At 35.9% G+C, this 13,237-nt stretch overlaps 2 protein-coding genes across 3 annotated transcripts; one reads left to right on the top strand and one right to left on the bottom strand.

Moving 5' to 3' along the window:
* Positions 1-425: 425 nt before the first annotated feature.
* CHR24 (chromatin remodeling 24) lies at positions 426-9,944 on the top strand. Of its 2 annotated transcripts, none has more exons than XM_022277404.2 (22): positions 426-748; positions 880-1,011; positions 1,121-2,103; positions 2,190-2,320; positions 2,411-2,465; positions 2,907-3,035; positions 3,482-3,589; positions 3,750-3,805; positions 3,927-4,017; positions 4,788-4,925; positions 5,010-5,087; positions 6,179-6,388; positions 6,469-6,540; positions 7,026-7,106; positions 7,186-7,304; positions 7,645-7,756; positions 8,137-8,205; positions 8,274-8,368; positions 8,849-8,983; positions 9,179-9,247; positions 9,349-9,481; positions 9,675-9,944. In XM_022277404.2, exons 1-22 carry the CDS (start codon positions 634-636, stop codon positions 9,828-9,830), a joined length of 3,267 nt encoding a protein of 1,088 aa, XP_022133096.2. In that variant the 5' UTR covers positions 426-633; the 3' UTR covers positions 9,831-9,944. The 2 variants fall into 2 exon arrangements, with proteins under 2 accessions (XP_022133096.2, XP_022133097.2); XM_022277405.2 differs by having other exon boundaries at positions 426-742.
* Positions 9,945-10,436: 492 nt separating this feature from the next.
* Positions 10,437-13,139, bottom strand: LOC111005278 (uncharacterized). The gene is made up of 2 exons (XM_022276726.2): positions 12,963-13,139; positions 10,437-11,930 (listed from the first exon to the last, which is right to left on the bottom strand). Exon 2 carries the CDS (start codon positions 11,927-11,929, stop codon positions 10,544-10,546), a length of 1,386 nt encoding a protein of 461 aa, XP_022132418.2. The 5' UTR covers position 11,930; positions 12,963-13,139; the 3' UTR covers positions 10,437-10,543.
* Positions 13,140-13,237: the final 98 nt, after the last annotated feature.

The following is a 13,237-nucleotide window of genomic DNA, read 5'->3' on the forward strand; positions in this document are numbered from 1 at the left end:
TAATATAATTCTATTGATTAAGATGTTAACTTAATTCTATTGATTAAGATGTTAACTTAATTCTATTGATTAAATTGTAATTTGAAAAAAGACATTGTCGAATTTTAAAATTCAAGAGTAAAATAACTTTTTATATAAATTTATATGAATATATTTAAGTGGTTGAGACATGTATTTTACTTCGAATTTTTAATTTTATATAAAAGTCGACTCAAATATACTTCTAAATATAAGTAGATTAATTCAATTTAAGTACAATTTAGCCAATAAGGTATCTATTACCTAAAATTTGCGATCAGACAAAAAAGAAAAAAAAAAATCTTCTATCAAACTTGACAACATGAACTCTAACCTAAGACATTAGTAAGTTGAAAATTGGAAAGTCCACCCCACCTCGCAATAGTGTGTATATATATAGAGAGAGAAGAAACTCGAAACCCATCAAAAATTCAAATTTCTTGTAGCAAAGCGGGAAAGGCGATTGGAAACCCATCGTTCGTAGAACACAACGATCGCACTAGAGTCTAGACAAAGAAATCATACTCTATCTTCAAAGTCCGCTGTTGCTTCGCCTTCGCCGGCGTCAAGGATCTCTCCGGCGGAAAAAAGGGCGAATCCATTTCCGACTCAGGAATGGCGGATTCCACGACCAGTAGGAAGAAACCTCTCAGCCTCAACGATCGTCATTACCGCCTCCTTCAGGATCTTTCTGCTCCTCCTAAGCCTTCTATGGCCACCGCCGGTAATGGTAGTATACTCACTCCCTTCCTTTCGCCAGTCCCCATTTCTTTTCATTTTTTTTTCATTTTTTTTGCCTTTATGTGTGATTCTTCACTTCTGGGAGCTCTGTAGTCATCGGTGGTGAATTTATTTGTGCAGATGAGAGAGAAGAAGAAGAGGAAAAAAAGCCCTCAAGAATCGAACTTGAGGATCAACGCCGCCTCAGTAAAGTATCGTCTACTGTTGACGACTTTGATGATAATAGAGTTCCGGAGCCTTCAGCTGTTAGTGGTACGGATTTCATTTGATTCCTGCGGTTTCACACCCATAACATGTATCGGTAATATTTTAACTTGTGCATGACGTTATTTCTGCATTCATTTTCCCCAATAATTTTCAGCTCAAAACAAGCAGAGGAAGGTTAAGATCAGTGGCCGACGCCGTCTGTGCAAACTCTCGTCTCGAGAAGATGGTGACTTAGATAATCCAGTGGAGTTCGATTTCATTGAACCTAAATTTTCTGGTATTACTGATTTTGATTCTCCTTCTCCGCCACCGCCTCCGCCCGTTGATGACAAGGATAATAAGGGAAGTGAAATCAGGGATATTCTAAATGACTTAAGCACGAGGCTTGAGCTTTTGTCTTTTCAGAAAAAGCGAGAAAATTCGAGAAAAACTGATTCTCTTGAAAACTTCTCGGCTTCTTGTGATGAACGAGGAATAGAGGAAGCCAATAAAACCGATGATCGTGAGTTTGATTGTCCGAAGTTTTTCTCCAATCCATCTAATTCCTTGTTAGATGAAAATGTGAAAGTTGAGAATGTTGTGAAGACTCTCATTGACGATGTGGATGGTGAGGACGGAGAAGAAATTCTACCAAATAAGGCAAAGATTGATCTGTTTGACGATGGAATTCATGAAGTTGATACGTGCAGTACAGAGAGTGAACAACTTCTACATATAAAATATAAACCTCACGAAGGACAAGACAAATACAAACGTCAGGATGTAGAAAGAACATATAATTCCCTAGGAAAAACTTTTGTGTTGAAAGATGAAGAAAGGGAGGTAGATGATGAGGATGATTGTGTAGTTCTGAATCGTGAAACAATGGTTTTTAATGAAGCAAGAAGGCAACATGGCAAATCCGAAGAGAAGAATGAAGATTCTGATGGGATCAACATGTTTGATAAATCTGCTAATTATTTTATCTTGGAGGGGATAAGCTCTATTGGTCATAATTCTGCTTTCAAATTGCAAGGTAGAATTGCAAATATGTTGTATCCACATCAGCGTGATGGGTTACGGTGGCTGTGGTCTCTACATTGTAAGGGTAAGGGTGGAATCTTAGGTGATGACATGGGTTTAGGGAAAACAATGCAGGTAATAACAGGAATAACAGTTCCCTTACAATTTATTTATTTGCTTGGATGTGTCTAAATATTATTATTTCATCCCTTTCTCCGCAGATTTGTGGCTTTCTAGCTGGACTTTTCTATTCGCGTTTAATAAAGAGGGTCTTGGTTGTGGCACCTAAAACTCTTCTGCCCCATTGGATTAAAGAGTTATCCGTTGTGGGTCTTTCTGAGAAAACGAGAGAGTAAATATTTACTGCCTGGATCGTTTTAAATATTTTTTACTTTTGTCATAGAACTGAACACAGATGCTGAGCTTTCTAAATCCTGTACAGATATTATGGCACATCAGCTAAACTTCGGCAGTATGAGCTTCAGTATATTCTCCAGGTAGGATATATCCATAGAAACACAACAATTCTAAATTTTAGCATTTATTATTCTTGGCAGAAATGTCTTTTGTTTAAATTTTGTCACTTCGACGTTGGGATTTTTTTGTTCTTTTTTTTTTGAAAAAGGATGTTGGGATTAAGGAAAAGTACAAGTTAACTTTAATTGGAATTTTAATTGCCATGTGTAATGTTGCCCCAAGGGCAGCCCAGTTGGTAAGGGCTTGGAATCTCTTGGTCATACCGATTTAGAGGTCTCAAGTTCAAACATTCTAGTGAGCTTAATACCAAAAACCTTTGATGTCTTCCGGGTTTGGGCTTTGAAACAGGCATGAGTGCCCTTGGGTACAGGAGAACAAAGCTCTGACTCCCAGTTATTAAAAAAAAAACCCGTGTGTAATGCTAAATTCTGTTTTGTTTGTCTTTCTTGTCTCCGCAACAGGATAAAGGTGTTCTTCTCACAACTTATGATATTGTAAGGAATAATTCAAAGGCTTTGCAAGGCAACCGCTTCACTGAAGATGAGGATACTGAGGATGGAAAAACATGGGATTATATGATACTTGATGAGGTCCTTATGAGTATGCTTGTAGTTTACTAATTATGAAATTGTTCATTTGATTAACCTATTCTATTTGTACTGTTTGTTCCTTACTATAATGAACTATTCTCATTTCTTAATCAATGGTTGATTACGTTAAATCCTCTATACAAAACTAAGATTCTGCAATTAGAAGTCCAAATTGAAACTTGATTCCAAGTCTTAAAGAACGGCCTAGTGATTCTATGTTTTTTTTTCCTAATTTTAATTTATTTGAAATAGCTTGGAGATCAAGCCCTCATCTGAGTAGACGTGCACATTACCTGAGTGTAGTAAATGTTCTTTTATTTTATTATTTATTTCATGAATTGTTTTTTACCACATTCATGAATAACTTTTTTCCTATGAATCAATGCAGACTTTCCATTCGTGATATATATTGGTTTTGATTGATGATCAACCTATTCATAATCCAGGGACATCTTATAAAGAATCCTAGCACTCAAAGAGCCAAAAGTTTGCTTGAGATACCTAGTGCTCATCGCATAATTATAAGTGGTACACCATTGCAAAATAATCTGAAGGTATCACTTACACAAGATTCACTATACTGCCATTTGCCTTTTGTCTTTTATCCTCTTCCATTCATAAATCCCATCCATTGGAGGTGTATCTTTAGCTTGTTCCCATGTAGTGTTCACTATCTCCACTCTCTCTCTCTCTCTTTCTCGCTCTCTCTAATAGGAACTGTGGGCCCTGTTCAATTTTTGCTGTCCTGACCTGCTGGGTGACAAGAAGTGGTACTCATCCATATTAATATTCAGAGTTCTGTATCGTTAGATATTTTTTCATCTTATTCATGTTACTTGTTCTAAGTTTTTGGTTCATGTATTGTTGGTATGAAATTTGGAACTTTTTCAGGTTTAAAGAAAACTATGAATGTGCAATTCTTCGTGGAACTGACAAAAAGGCTTCTGAAAGAGATAAGCGGATTGGTTCAATGGCTGCAAAGGTAAGGTCTATTTTGCTTGTTTATGGACCTTCTTGCTGTCACCTGCCAGTTTAGCACGATTTTGGAAACTAAGAATTATTTATAATAATAATTAAAAAAAGAGAAAAAACCATTCGATTATTCCTCTTATTGAACTTGGGATGGGAGAAACCAGCATAGTTTTGTGAAAAAAGGAAATTATAAGCTCGCTTTTTTTAGTAAGATTCTTCTTGTTGCTGCATTCTGGACGTGGGGGAACGATGCAGGAGGATTTGGATTGATTAGTAATCACTGCTGATTATAATTATTGGTGCTGCTACCTTTTGGCAATTTTGGAATGAAAATTCTAGGTACAGGTTCAGAAGGTTCTTCTAGATGGGCAATTTTGATTTAAACTTTTTTGTAATTACATATACCGTTTTTATGATTCATGCTAACTAGAAATCCTTTTTCTTTCTTTCTTTCTTTTTTTTTTTTTGACTAATTACTTGGTTTTGGGAGAATACCTTATCTTCCCCTTTCCTGTAAGGTTTGTGAGTGTAAAATGAAACTTCTATCCACTTCTATGGCATTACTGTAAAATGAAACTTTCCAAATTCAAATTACGTGGTTTATGAATGAACAGTCTCCCTGCTGTCTGTTGCATTGTAAGTATATTGATAGCTTTGCATCCTCTTACCATGGTCAGAGCACAATTTTATATTTTTTTCCCAAAGTTACTAGTTTCTTGTTGCCTGCTGTTTCAACATAGCATCAACTATCAAAAATAGTTATACAGTACCTTTTTACAGGAGTTAAGGGAACGTATCCAGCCCTACTTTTTGCGTCGTCTGAAGAGTGAGGTTTTTAATGAAGATAATGACCAAGCTGCTACCAAGCTCTCTAAAAAGAATGACATTATTGTTTGGCTCAGGCTGACTAGTTGTCAGGTTTGATAAAATATTTATCAATCATTACCCTGATCACGTCATTCAATAGTAAAAAAATGATGCTTTTAAATTTAATTGATACAGCGACGACTTTATGAAGCTTTCTTGGGAAGTGAATTGGTACTTTCAGCATTTGATGGCTCACCATTGGCTGCCCTTACGGTAGAATTTATTATTATGTTCTAGCTAAAATTGCCAATTAGATTTAGTTAGGATTCTGACATCAAGTTTTAATTTGTTCGAGTTGTTCCATCAGACTTTTATTGCCTTTTCAGTTAGTAATAGAAACGAGATGTTGTAATCGAATAGTCTATTCTATCCTAGTAACCTATCCATTGACCATTGTTTTCAGTTTAGTCGCTTCATTCAGTAAACTGATGATACGTATAGCTGACTTTGTAAGGCAAATAATCCGGTTAAGATAATGCAGGAAGGTATTGAGTTTGGTTTATTTGTTTAATCCATGCTGCAAACTTGATAGTCGACTAGCATTGTTTTTAGATGAAGCATTAATTCTTGTGTTCTATTTTGATTTGTAATTCATATTCTTTAGGTCACACCAATTTAGAGGGCTCAGGTTCGAACCTTTGGATGAGCTTAATACCAAAAACTTTTAATGTCTTCCAGCTCCGCGCTTGAGGTAGGCGCGAGTGTCTTGGGTATAGGAGAGCAAAGCTCCAACTCTTGATTATCAAAAAAAAAAAGAAGAAAAAAATTAGTGAATAAATTGTTCAGAAGTCACTATTATAGAACAATATTTTTTCAATTTAATTTTTTAAATTGAAATTTTCTTGTAGTTGCGACTCAATGCTTCTATTCTGAAGAACAGTGTTTGCCTGTTGGAATGATCAAATAACCCTCTAAAACAGATTCTATCAGTATGTAGTGTACATATCATTTACTGCTTGTCTGTTGACAGAGCTGTTTGCTGTGCGCGGATTGCCTTGGAACGGTTTATTAAGCCTGGCTTAATTATTATAAATTTTTGCATTAAATACAATGCCCTCACGTCCATTCTTTTGAAAATTTATGCACTCCCATTCAGAATGCAAGTTGGGTTTAAAGTTCCCTATGATTGTTGTTGAATGTCTTAGGTATTATTCTGATATGATGATCCCCCGCCTCAACTATGTTCAAACAATATCTTTTCTTCCTTGTAATTTGTAAATGGCATCATCATACACTTGTGCCCATAAATGGGGGAGTGCCACTAGTTATATCTATATGCTAATTAATCATTTGGTATGGTGCAGATTCTTAAGAAAATATGCGATCACCCACTTCTTTTGACCAAGAGAGCTGCTGAAGATGTGCTGGAAGGGATGGAAGCTGTGCTCAGCCCAGAAGATGCTGGTGTAGCAGAAAAGCTGGCAATGCATTTAGCGGATGTGGCTGATAGGGATGATTATGAAGCGTATCATGACAACGTCTCTTGCAAAATATCTTTCATAATGGCTTTATTGGTTAGTGATGTTTGATTGAATCAATTGTGGGAGAAAATAAGCTTAATTTATTTATATAACATCCTTCCTGTTATTGGCAGAAAAATTTGATCCCGGAGGGGCACAATGTTCTTATCTTCTCTCAAACTCGAAAGATGCTCAATCATATTGAGGTTCAGTTCAGCTCAACTTATTCTGTCGTATTGATATAGACTAATTACAAAATGTGGTTATTGGCTCATTGTGAAAATGCCAAGATGATCGATGATAAATATGCTATGAAACAACTTCAGTACAAACAGTGGCTTACAATTGATTGTATCGCAGTATGTGAACTTGTAAAATAAAGAATGCATGTACTAGATTTGATCATATAATAAAGTATATAACAGTATATGTGTTATCTTTACATCATGATAGTACTTATTGGGAATGAAACTTAATTGGTCGAAGTTCTGCAGATGGAAGTGTTCGTTCCGTAAATCTTAAATAGTTCTTCATGGGAATATTTGTGGTGTGAATCTCAAATAGAAATGCACTAGAAGTCTAGAACATGTAAACTAACTGGCACCTGCAACGAGTATCACCATTTTTAGTTCAAGATTTTTAGAATATAATGTAAAAAAAGTGATTAATGTAGGTAAGTTTTTTCCCATAGGAATCTCTACTATCCAATGATTACGAGTTCTTGCGCATTGATGGTACTACAAAAGCTGCAGACAGACTAAAGATCGTAAATGTGAGTAAACTACCAAAAGACACTAAGATATATTCATATAACTTTATTTTTTATATGAACTTCTTTTTCCCCTTCTTAGGATTTTCAAGAAGGTAGAGGAGCTTCTATATTTCTCTTGACATCTCAAGTTGGTGGTTTAGGTCTTACACTTACCAGAGCAGATCGTGTAATTGTGGTAGATCCGGCCTGGAATCCAAGGTTCTTGAAAAATTGAAACATATATGTGTATTTGTTTTTCATGCTTGCATCAATATTGCAGCTTAAATTTGTAGAAAAATATCTCTAAATATTGTCTTCCAAATAGGGAGTAAAAAGAACTTTTCTCCATTTTGTTTCATCTTTTTACCCTTCTCTATTCTTGCTTCATTTAATTTTAATTCTTATGGGCTACCCAATACAGAATAAGCTGTGATTGGTTAAACAGTAACATACATTTTTTTAATTCATGTGGATGGGGTGGTGGAGGGGGACGTAACTTTATTTGGTTAAATGGTTTTAGTTGTAGATTGTGAATAATTAAGTAACGTTCTCTTTGTAGCACTGATAATCAAAGCGTGGATCGTGCATACCGGATTGGGCAAACAAAAGATGTTATAGTGTATAGATTAATGACGTGTGGGACTGTTGAAGAAAAGATCTACAGAAAACAGGTAATGATAGATATATCTCTTATTAAATACAGATGTTAATGTCGTATATGGCACAAAGCAACCTGTTAATGGGGAAAGTAAAATGGTTTACTAGACGACATGGGTATGGAAAACATTCCAAATTTTCTACTTAAATAATGGTAAGTTAATGACAAGATAGTGTACTTCTATTTTGGTTAACTTTTTCCCCCATATGTATACGTACCCCATAGTTCTCCCGTGCGTGCACCTTGTCAAAAATTTTGCTTTTGGCACCTGCTAGGAGCTCGTTCCATTAAGATGCCTGTGTGTGTAAATAATTGTTGCGCGTTTAAAATATCTACTATTTCTAATCTGAAGGGAACAATTCACTTATTTGACTTTTAAAACTTATGATGTAGATTTACAAAGGGGGATTATTTAGAACCGCAACGGAGCACAAAGAACAGATGCGGTACTTTAGTCAACAGGTAATAGTTGGAAATAATCTGTTTGTTTAACCCGTTGTATCGAATGTATAATATTTTAAAATTTTCAGGATCTACGGGAGCTTTTTAGCCTTCCAAAGGAGGGGTTTGACATATCTGTCACACAGCAACAATTGAACGAGGAACATGACCGACAACATATGATGTATGATTCGAATGATAGATTCTATTGAATTTTTTGATAAGGCATCCACATCCAAGAGCACATTTAAAGCTTCATTCTATGATGCACAGTACCATGTTGCTAATATTATGTTCCATTAGGCTAAGGTTGAAAGCACCCCAATATTTAGCCTTCCGCATCTTGAGTGGTTATAGAGATCTGAATTTTAGATGAAAACTTTAAATCAACTAGACTACTAGCTGAATAGCCAGCCCATCATAAGTGGATTATACAAGTATGGTTTATTATATACAGTTTGGCGAAAATGATTTAGATGCTCAATATGTTTACATTATCATTTAGTCCAGAATTTGTGTTAGAAAACATGTGTATTAATAGTTAGGTTGAAAATAAGTATCCTAGTTTGTCTTACTCTTACTGTTTTGATGCTGAACTGGAGACCATGGCAGACGTTTTGCAATTATTTAAATTCGTTTTCACTCGTGTTGTTTATGGCTACAGGAATGATTCTTTGAGAAGCCATATAAAGTTCCTAGAAACTCAAGGTATTGCAGGAGTTAGTCACCACAATTTGCTTTTCTCTAAAACTGCTCCAGAACCTGTACATGTATTGGAGGAAGAAGACGCATCATTTCGGTAACTTCATGTTTAATTGTTTATACGTTCATTATTATACCTTCCTCTTATATTTCCAAACATTTATCCAGGGATAACATCAAAATATATTGGCAAATTTCTAATCACTGCTATATTTGGTGTTGAGATTATTATGAGACTTGCATCGTTCTTTACCTTTTGAAACTAACCACCTCTATGCCAATGTGGGGGTAGGAGGATGAAAGAGGTTGCATTTAGGGAAAAAGCGACATCAAGTTCTTCACCAGATCATGATATAGACGGGTATGAGTTCATATGGATCATATGCATATGTTGCACTTTTCACTTGTTAAAGAAATACATCACCACATGGTGTGTATTAACACTCTTTACGTTGCTTACAGGGCAAGGTTTGCTTTCAACCCAAAGGATGTGAAGTTGAATAGATTTACTACGAGTTCTAGCAGTCCAAGTAAGCCAACAGCAAAGGAAATCAAAGAGAGAATCAATCGGCTGTCTCAAACTCTAGAAAATAAGGTACGGCTCTTCTATGCAACTGCCCATTCGAGCGAGAGACAAATAATATTTTAACGGGTCTCAGAGTGAGAATTTGATTTCTAATTAGTTCTTGTGTTGAGTTGACCGTTAGTTTTACCCAACCTAAATGTTATGATTGGTTCTACTTATGTCCAAGAGCTTTTAACTTATTTTTCATTGAACAAATGAACAGGGTCTTGTCTCAAAATTACCAGACAGGGGAGAGAGAATACAGAAGCAGATTGATGCACTGAATATACAGCTTTCTGAATTAAAGAGAGAAGAAAAGGAAAACGAAAGTGAAATCATTGACATCACCGATGAACTTCAGAGGGTGTTGAATGTATAGGTTGTCTTGTGATATGAAGATTGGGATTTTTATCACTAAGTCATGGTCGAGGCCAACAATTACCCAAACCTTTTATATACATATATAAATATGGAGACAAGAATTGAGGTTTTATTCTTTACCTTTTCTTTTCCTTCCTGATGTCCGTGTCCGGGCTAACTTTCACGTACCTCAATTAATCACAAGATAATTGGATGACCTTATTATATTTGGTTGTCAAAGACACTCGTAGGATATGAAATTCTAGATAGGTGACCATCATAATTTGAACTCACTCCTTAACCCTTTACTATTCACATAGGTTCTTATTTAACTACTAGATCAATCTAGGGTGATTTTTTTTTATTCTTTAATTTGCTGGTTAAATTAGAAGTTTTATCCCTAAGAAATAAATCAAATATGCCATCTACATTACTATAAAGAGATTAACTTCATTACATGATCAAAATCATATTATTCTATATATATCATTTGGAATTTTGAACTTTATACCTGGTAGGAAAGGCAAACGGGGACAGTTCAGAAATTATATGAATTTGCAGCAAACGAGAAACCACATTATTACACTAGACTAAAACTGAACCAAAGAAAGAATAGTACTCATGATGATCATCAGCAAAATAATATCATATTTCATATATTAAATATCCAAAAAAAAAGAGAAAAAATAGTCAAGCTCTACCTATTCTTTGTACTCCCAGTTCTCTAACATTTCACTGACACTGCTGAACAATGAGACTCCTACAGGTTTTTCTATTGTGACCCCGGGCACCACATGTCCCGCACAATCGCAGGGATGGCTCTTTGTCAGTAGTTACAGTTTTTTCCTTCCTCGGTCTACCACGGGATCGCTTCTCGCGATCCCTCGATCGCTTTAGGCATCGAAGAGCGATTTCCCTCGCCCTCCAGGCCTTATCATAAGAGATTGTAACTCCAAGCTGTTTCTCCACATCCTTAATGATGTCATTTGGTCTATAATCAGATGCACCTTCCTCAAACTTGGACTTGATCAACTGACCAACAACCCAACTACTGGCTTGATGATGATTACGATGAAACTTTTCTGTCAAACAAGTGTGGGAATTATGGAATTTTCTTATCAAGAAGCAGTCGGAATCATTCATCTTCGATGCCCGAACTCGCCACTTGCAACTTTTGTCAACACATATAACGAACAATAAATCTTTTGTCGAACGCCTTACTTTGAACTCAAAATTCTCCCTTATAGCCATAAGACTTAATTTGCTCTGCACGTCCTTCTTGCTTGGATAAGACTGGCCTACTGCTATAATATCATTGGACATCAACTGCTCAATAGTTAAAGTTTTTGGGACATTAATATTCAGCTGCTCAGAATATAAACATGGTTGAATGCTCAGGTTCATCGGCTCAGAAGTTGCATATTCTTGTATGCTTTTTCTGCCATTTCGATCAGAAAGACTATCGAAAGACATATTATTGGAGGTATGGTGATGAATCTCATCACTACATCCATAATTATCATTCTGCATATGCCCGTTTTCAGCATCGTTATCATGTCCTCTATCATCATTACAGTCATCATGTTGAACATTTTGCAACCCATCATCACAATTCATGTCTGCATGAGGACCACAACTTATGGCAGTTGTGTTTTGTTCTTCAATTTCAGTAAGAGCGATAAAGGGAGGAAATTGAGAATTTTGTGCAGTAGGCACAAAACCAGAAGTTTGGTTACTTACACTTCCGGAGTCGAATGGAGCTGGATAATGCACCTCCTTCCCTTCATTTAGTGATTCTCTACGTTTGATAGTGACGCACAACGGTGTTCTCCTGCTATGGTCATCTACAAGATTCTCACCTATGAAAAAATCAACATCTTCATTGTCTAATATCTCTGTTGGTGGAGTTGGGACGTGAGCTTTATACAAGCATTTCAAAGTGGCCACAAATTCAGTTGGGTCAACTTTGACAATATCATAGACTCTGTCCAGAAGATCAGAATAAGTAATCTTCTCATCAACAATGATTCCTTTTAATTTGTCACCATTGAATTCAAAACCATTCTCACTAAAAATCCAATCCCCATTATACATAACAAGAATACGAACTGGAGACATCCTGAAAATATGCATATATTACATTAGAAAGTAGGACACAACCAGTATAATAGTGTATAGGACAACATACATTTTACAACCTCTTAATCGAATAGGGTCCTGACAAATGACACATACTGATGTTGATTTTGTCCTTAAAGACATACTAATTTTGTTACTTATACTTGAGTCTTTAGATGCACATGGCCAAACACTCTAAGAAAGTGGGAAAATTTTCTAGTATGCCAAAAATTTTATATACTACTTTCATTCATTATTTATCACATAAATTGTTTTTAAGAATGGTGTTAGATGTATGAAATAAAAGAATATAACACATCATGATCTGTCAAATTGTGAATGGAAGGAGTTTTTTCAAAATTATCAAAAATTGTGAACGGAAGGGGTAGGTACTATCGTAAGAGTAGAAAGTTCCCCTAAGAAATTGAATGTATAATCCATTATTAACGCCTCGAAGAAGCAATGGTTTATTAGGGTGTGCACTTTCAAAATGTTTCCATCCATAGGTTTCTATGCAAGACCTTCAAGTATAAACCAGGCTTCATTAACAAGGTTAAGCCCCTGATTTTAAATACCAGCAATCACTCTTGACAAAACAAACGGGTTTACTTGTTCCTGGCCTTCCTCGACTGAACCAGCTGCAGCATTATTGTGCTAACAGAACAATCATTTTAAGGATCAAACCCATGTTGTGTTGCAAAAATTAACGGTGCTCGTTTCATAACAACTAAACGATAGCAATTGAAGGGCTTCAACTTAAAAAACTAATTCCAACATATAACTGGAAGGAATCCACACAAACCCGAATGCTTAAAATCTGAAACAGAGTAATTTTTTGAAGATTAACAAAACCCCGCATGAGACAGAGGACAAAATCGAAACGAAATAGGCTGTAACTCAAAACTGCAGCAAAAAAAGGATCGTATCATCCATAAGCTTCCAATATATGGTATTGAATTTAGGGGTTTCGGAACCAAATGCCAATTCCGAAACGCGAGAATTGGAGTAATTTCTAGTGAAACCGAAAACTTACAGAAAAGAGGAAGAGATCAAGAGCTATTGTGCGATTGAGGAGGACGCCCACCAGGGCAGCGTGACGGCGAACGGTGGCCGGTGGCAGAGACGGCGGAGCTGATTTTCGCGCTACGGGAGGTAATTTTGGCGTGGCTACCATATGGGGTTTTGGGTCCCAATGCCTACCTTTTTTTTCTTTTAAAATAAATTATATAAATACTTTAAACATTTTATTTTATTTTTAATACTTTGGTGATTTGTTTGCAGAGTCGTTTCAAATATTGAGAGATTTTC

This window comes from Momordica charantia (assembly GCF_013281855.1).
Source record: "Momordica charantia cultivar OHB3-1 chromosome 1 unlocalized genomic scaffold, Mcharantia_2.0 BLBB01000001.1, whole genome shotgun sequence".
In the NCBI taxonomy this organism is placed as follows: Eukaryota; Viridiplantae; Streptophyta; class Magnoliopsida; order Cucurbitales; family Cucurbitaceae; genus Momordica; species Momordica charantia.

What these genes read in the sequence shown, in the direction of transcription:
- CHR24 (XM_022277404.2), top strand. Translation starts at nt 634, where the DNA reads ATGGCGGATTCCACGACCAGTAGGAAGAAACCTCTCAGCCTCAACGAT. An exon ending in CACCATTGGCTGCCCTTACG is followed by an intron (nt 5,088 to 6,178) that starts GTAGAATTTATT and finishes GGTATGGTGCAG; the next exon opens with ATTCTTAAGAAAATATGCGA. An exon ending in GATCCGGCCTGGAATCCAAG is followed by an intron (nt 7,305 to 7,644) that starts GTTCTTGAAAAA and finishes TTCTCTTTGTAG; the next exon opens with CACTGATAATCAAAGCGTGG.
- LOC111005278 (XM_022276726.2), bottom strand. Translation starts at nt 11,929, where the DNA reads ATGTCTCCAGTTCGTATTCTTGTTATGTATAATGGGGATTGGATTTTT.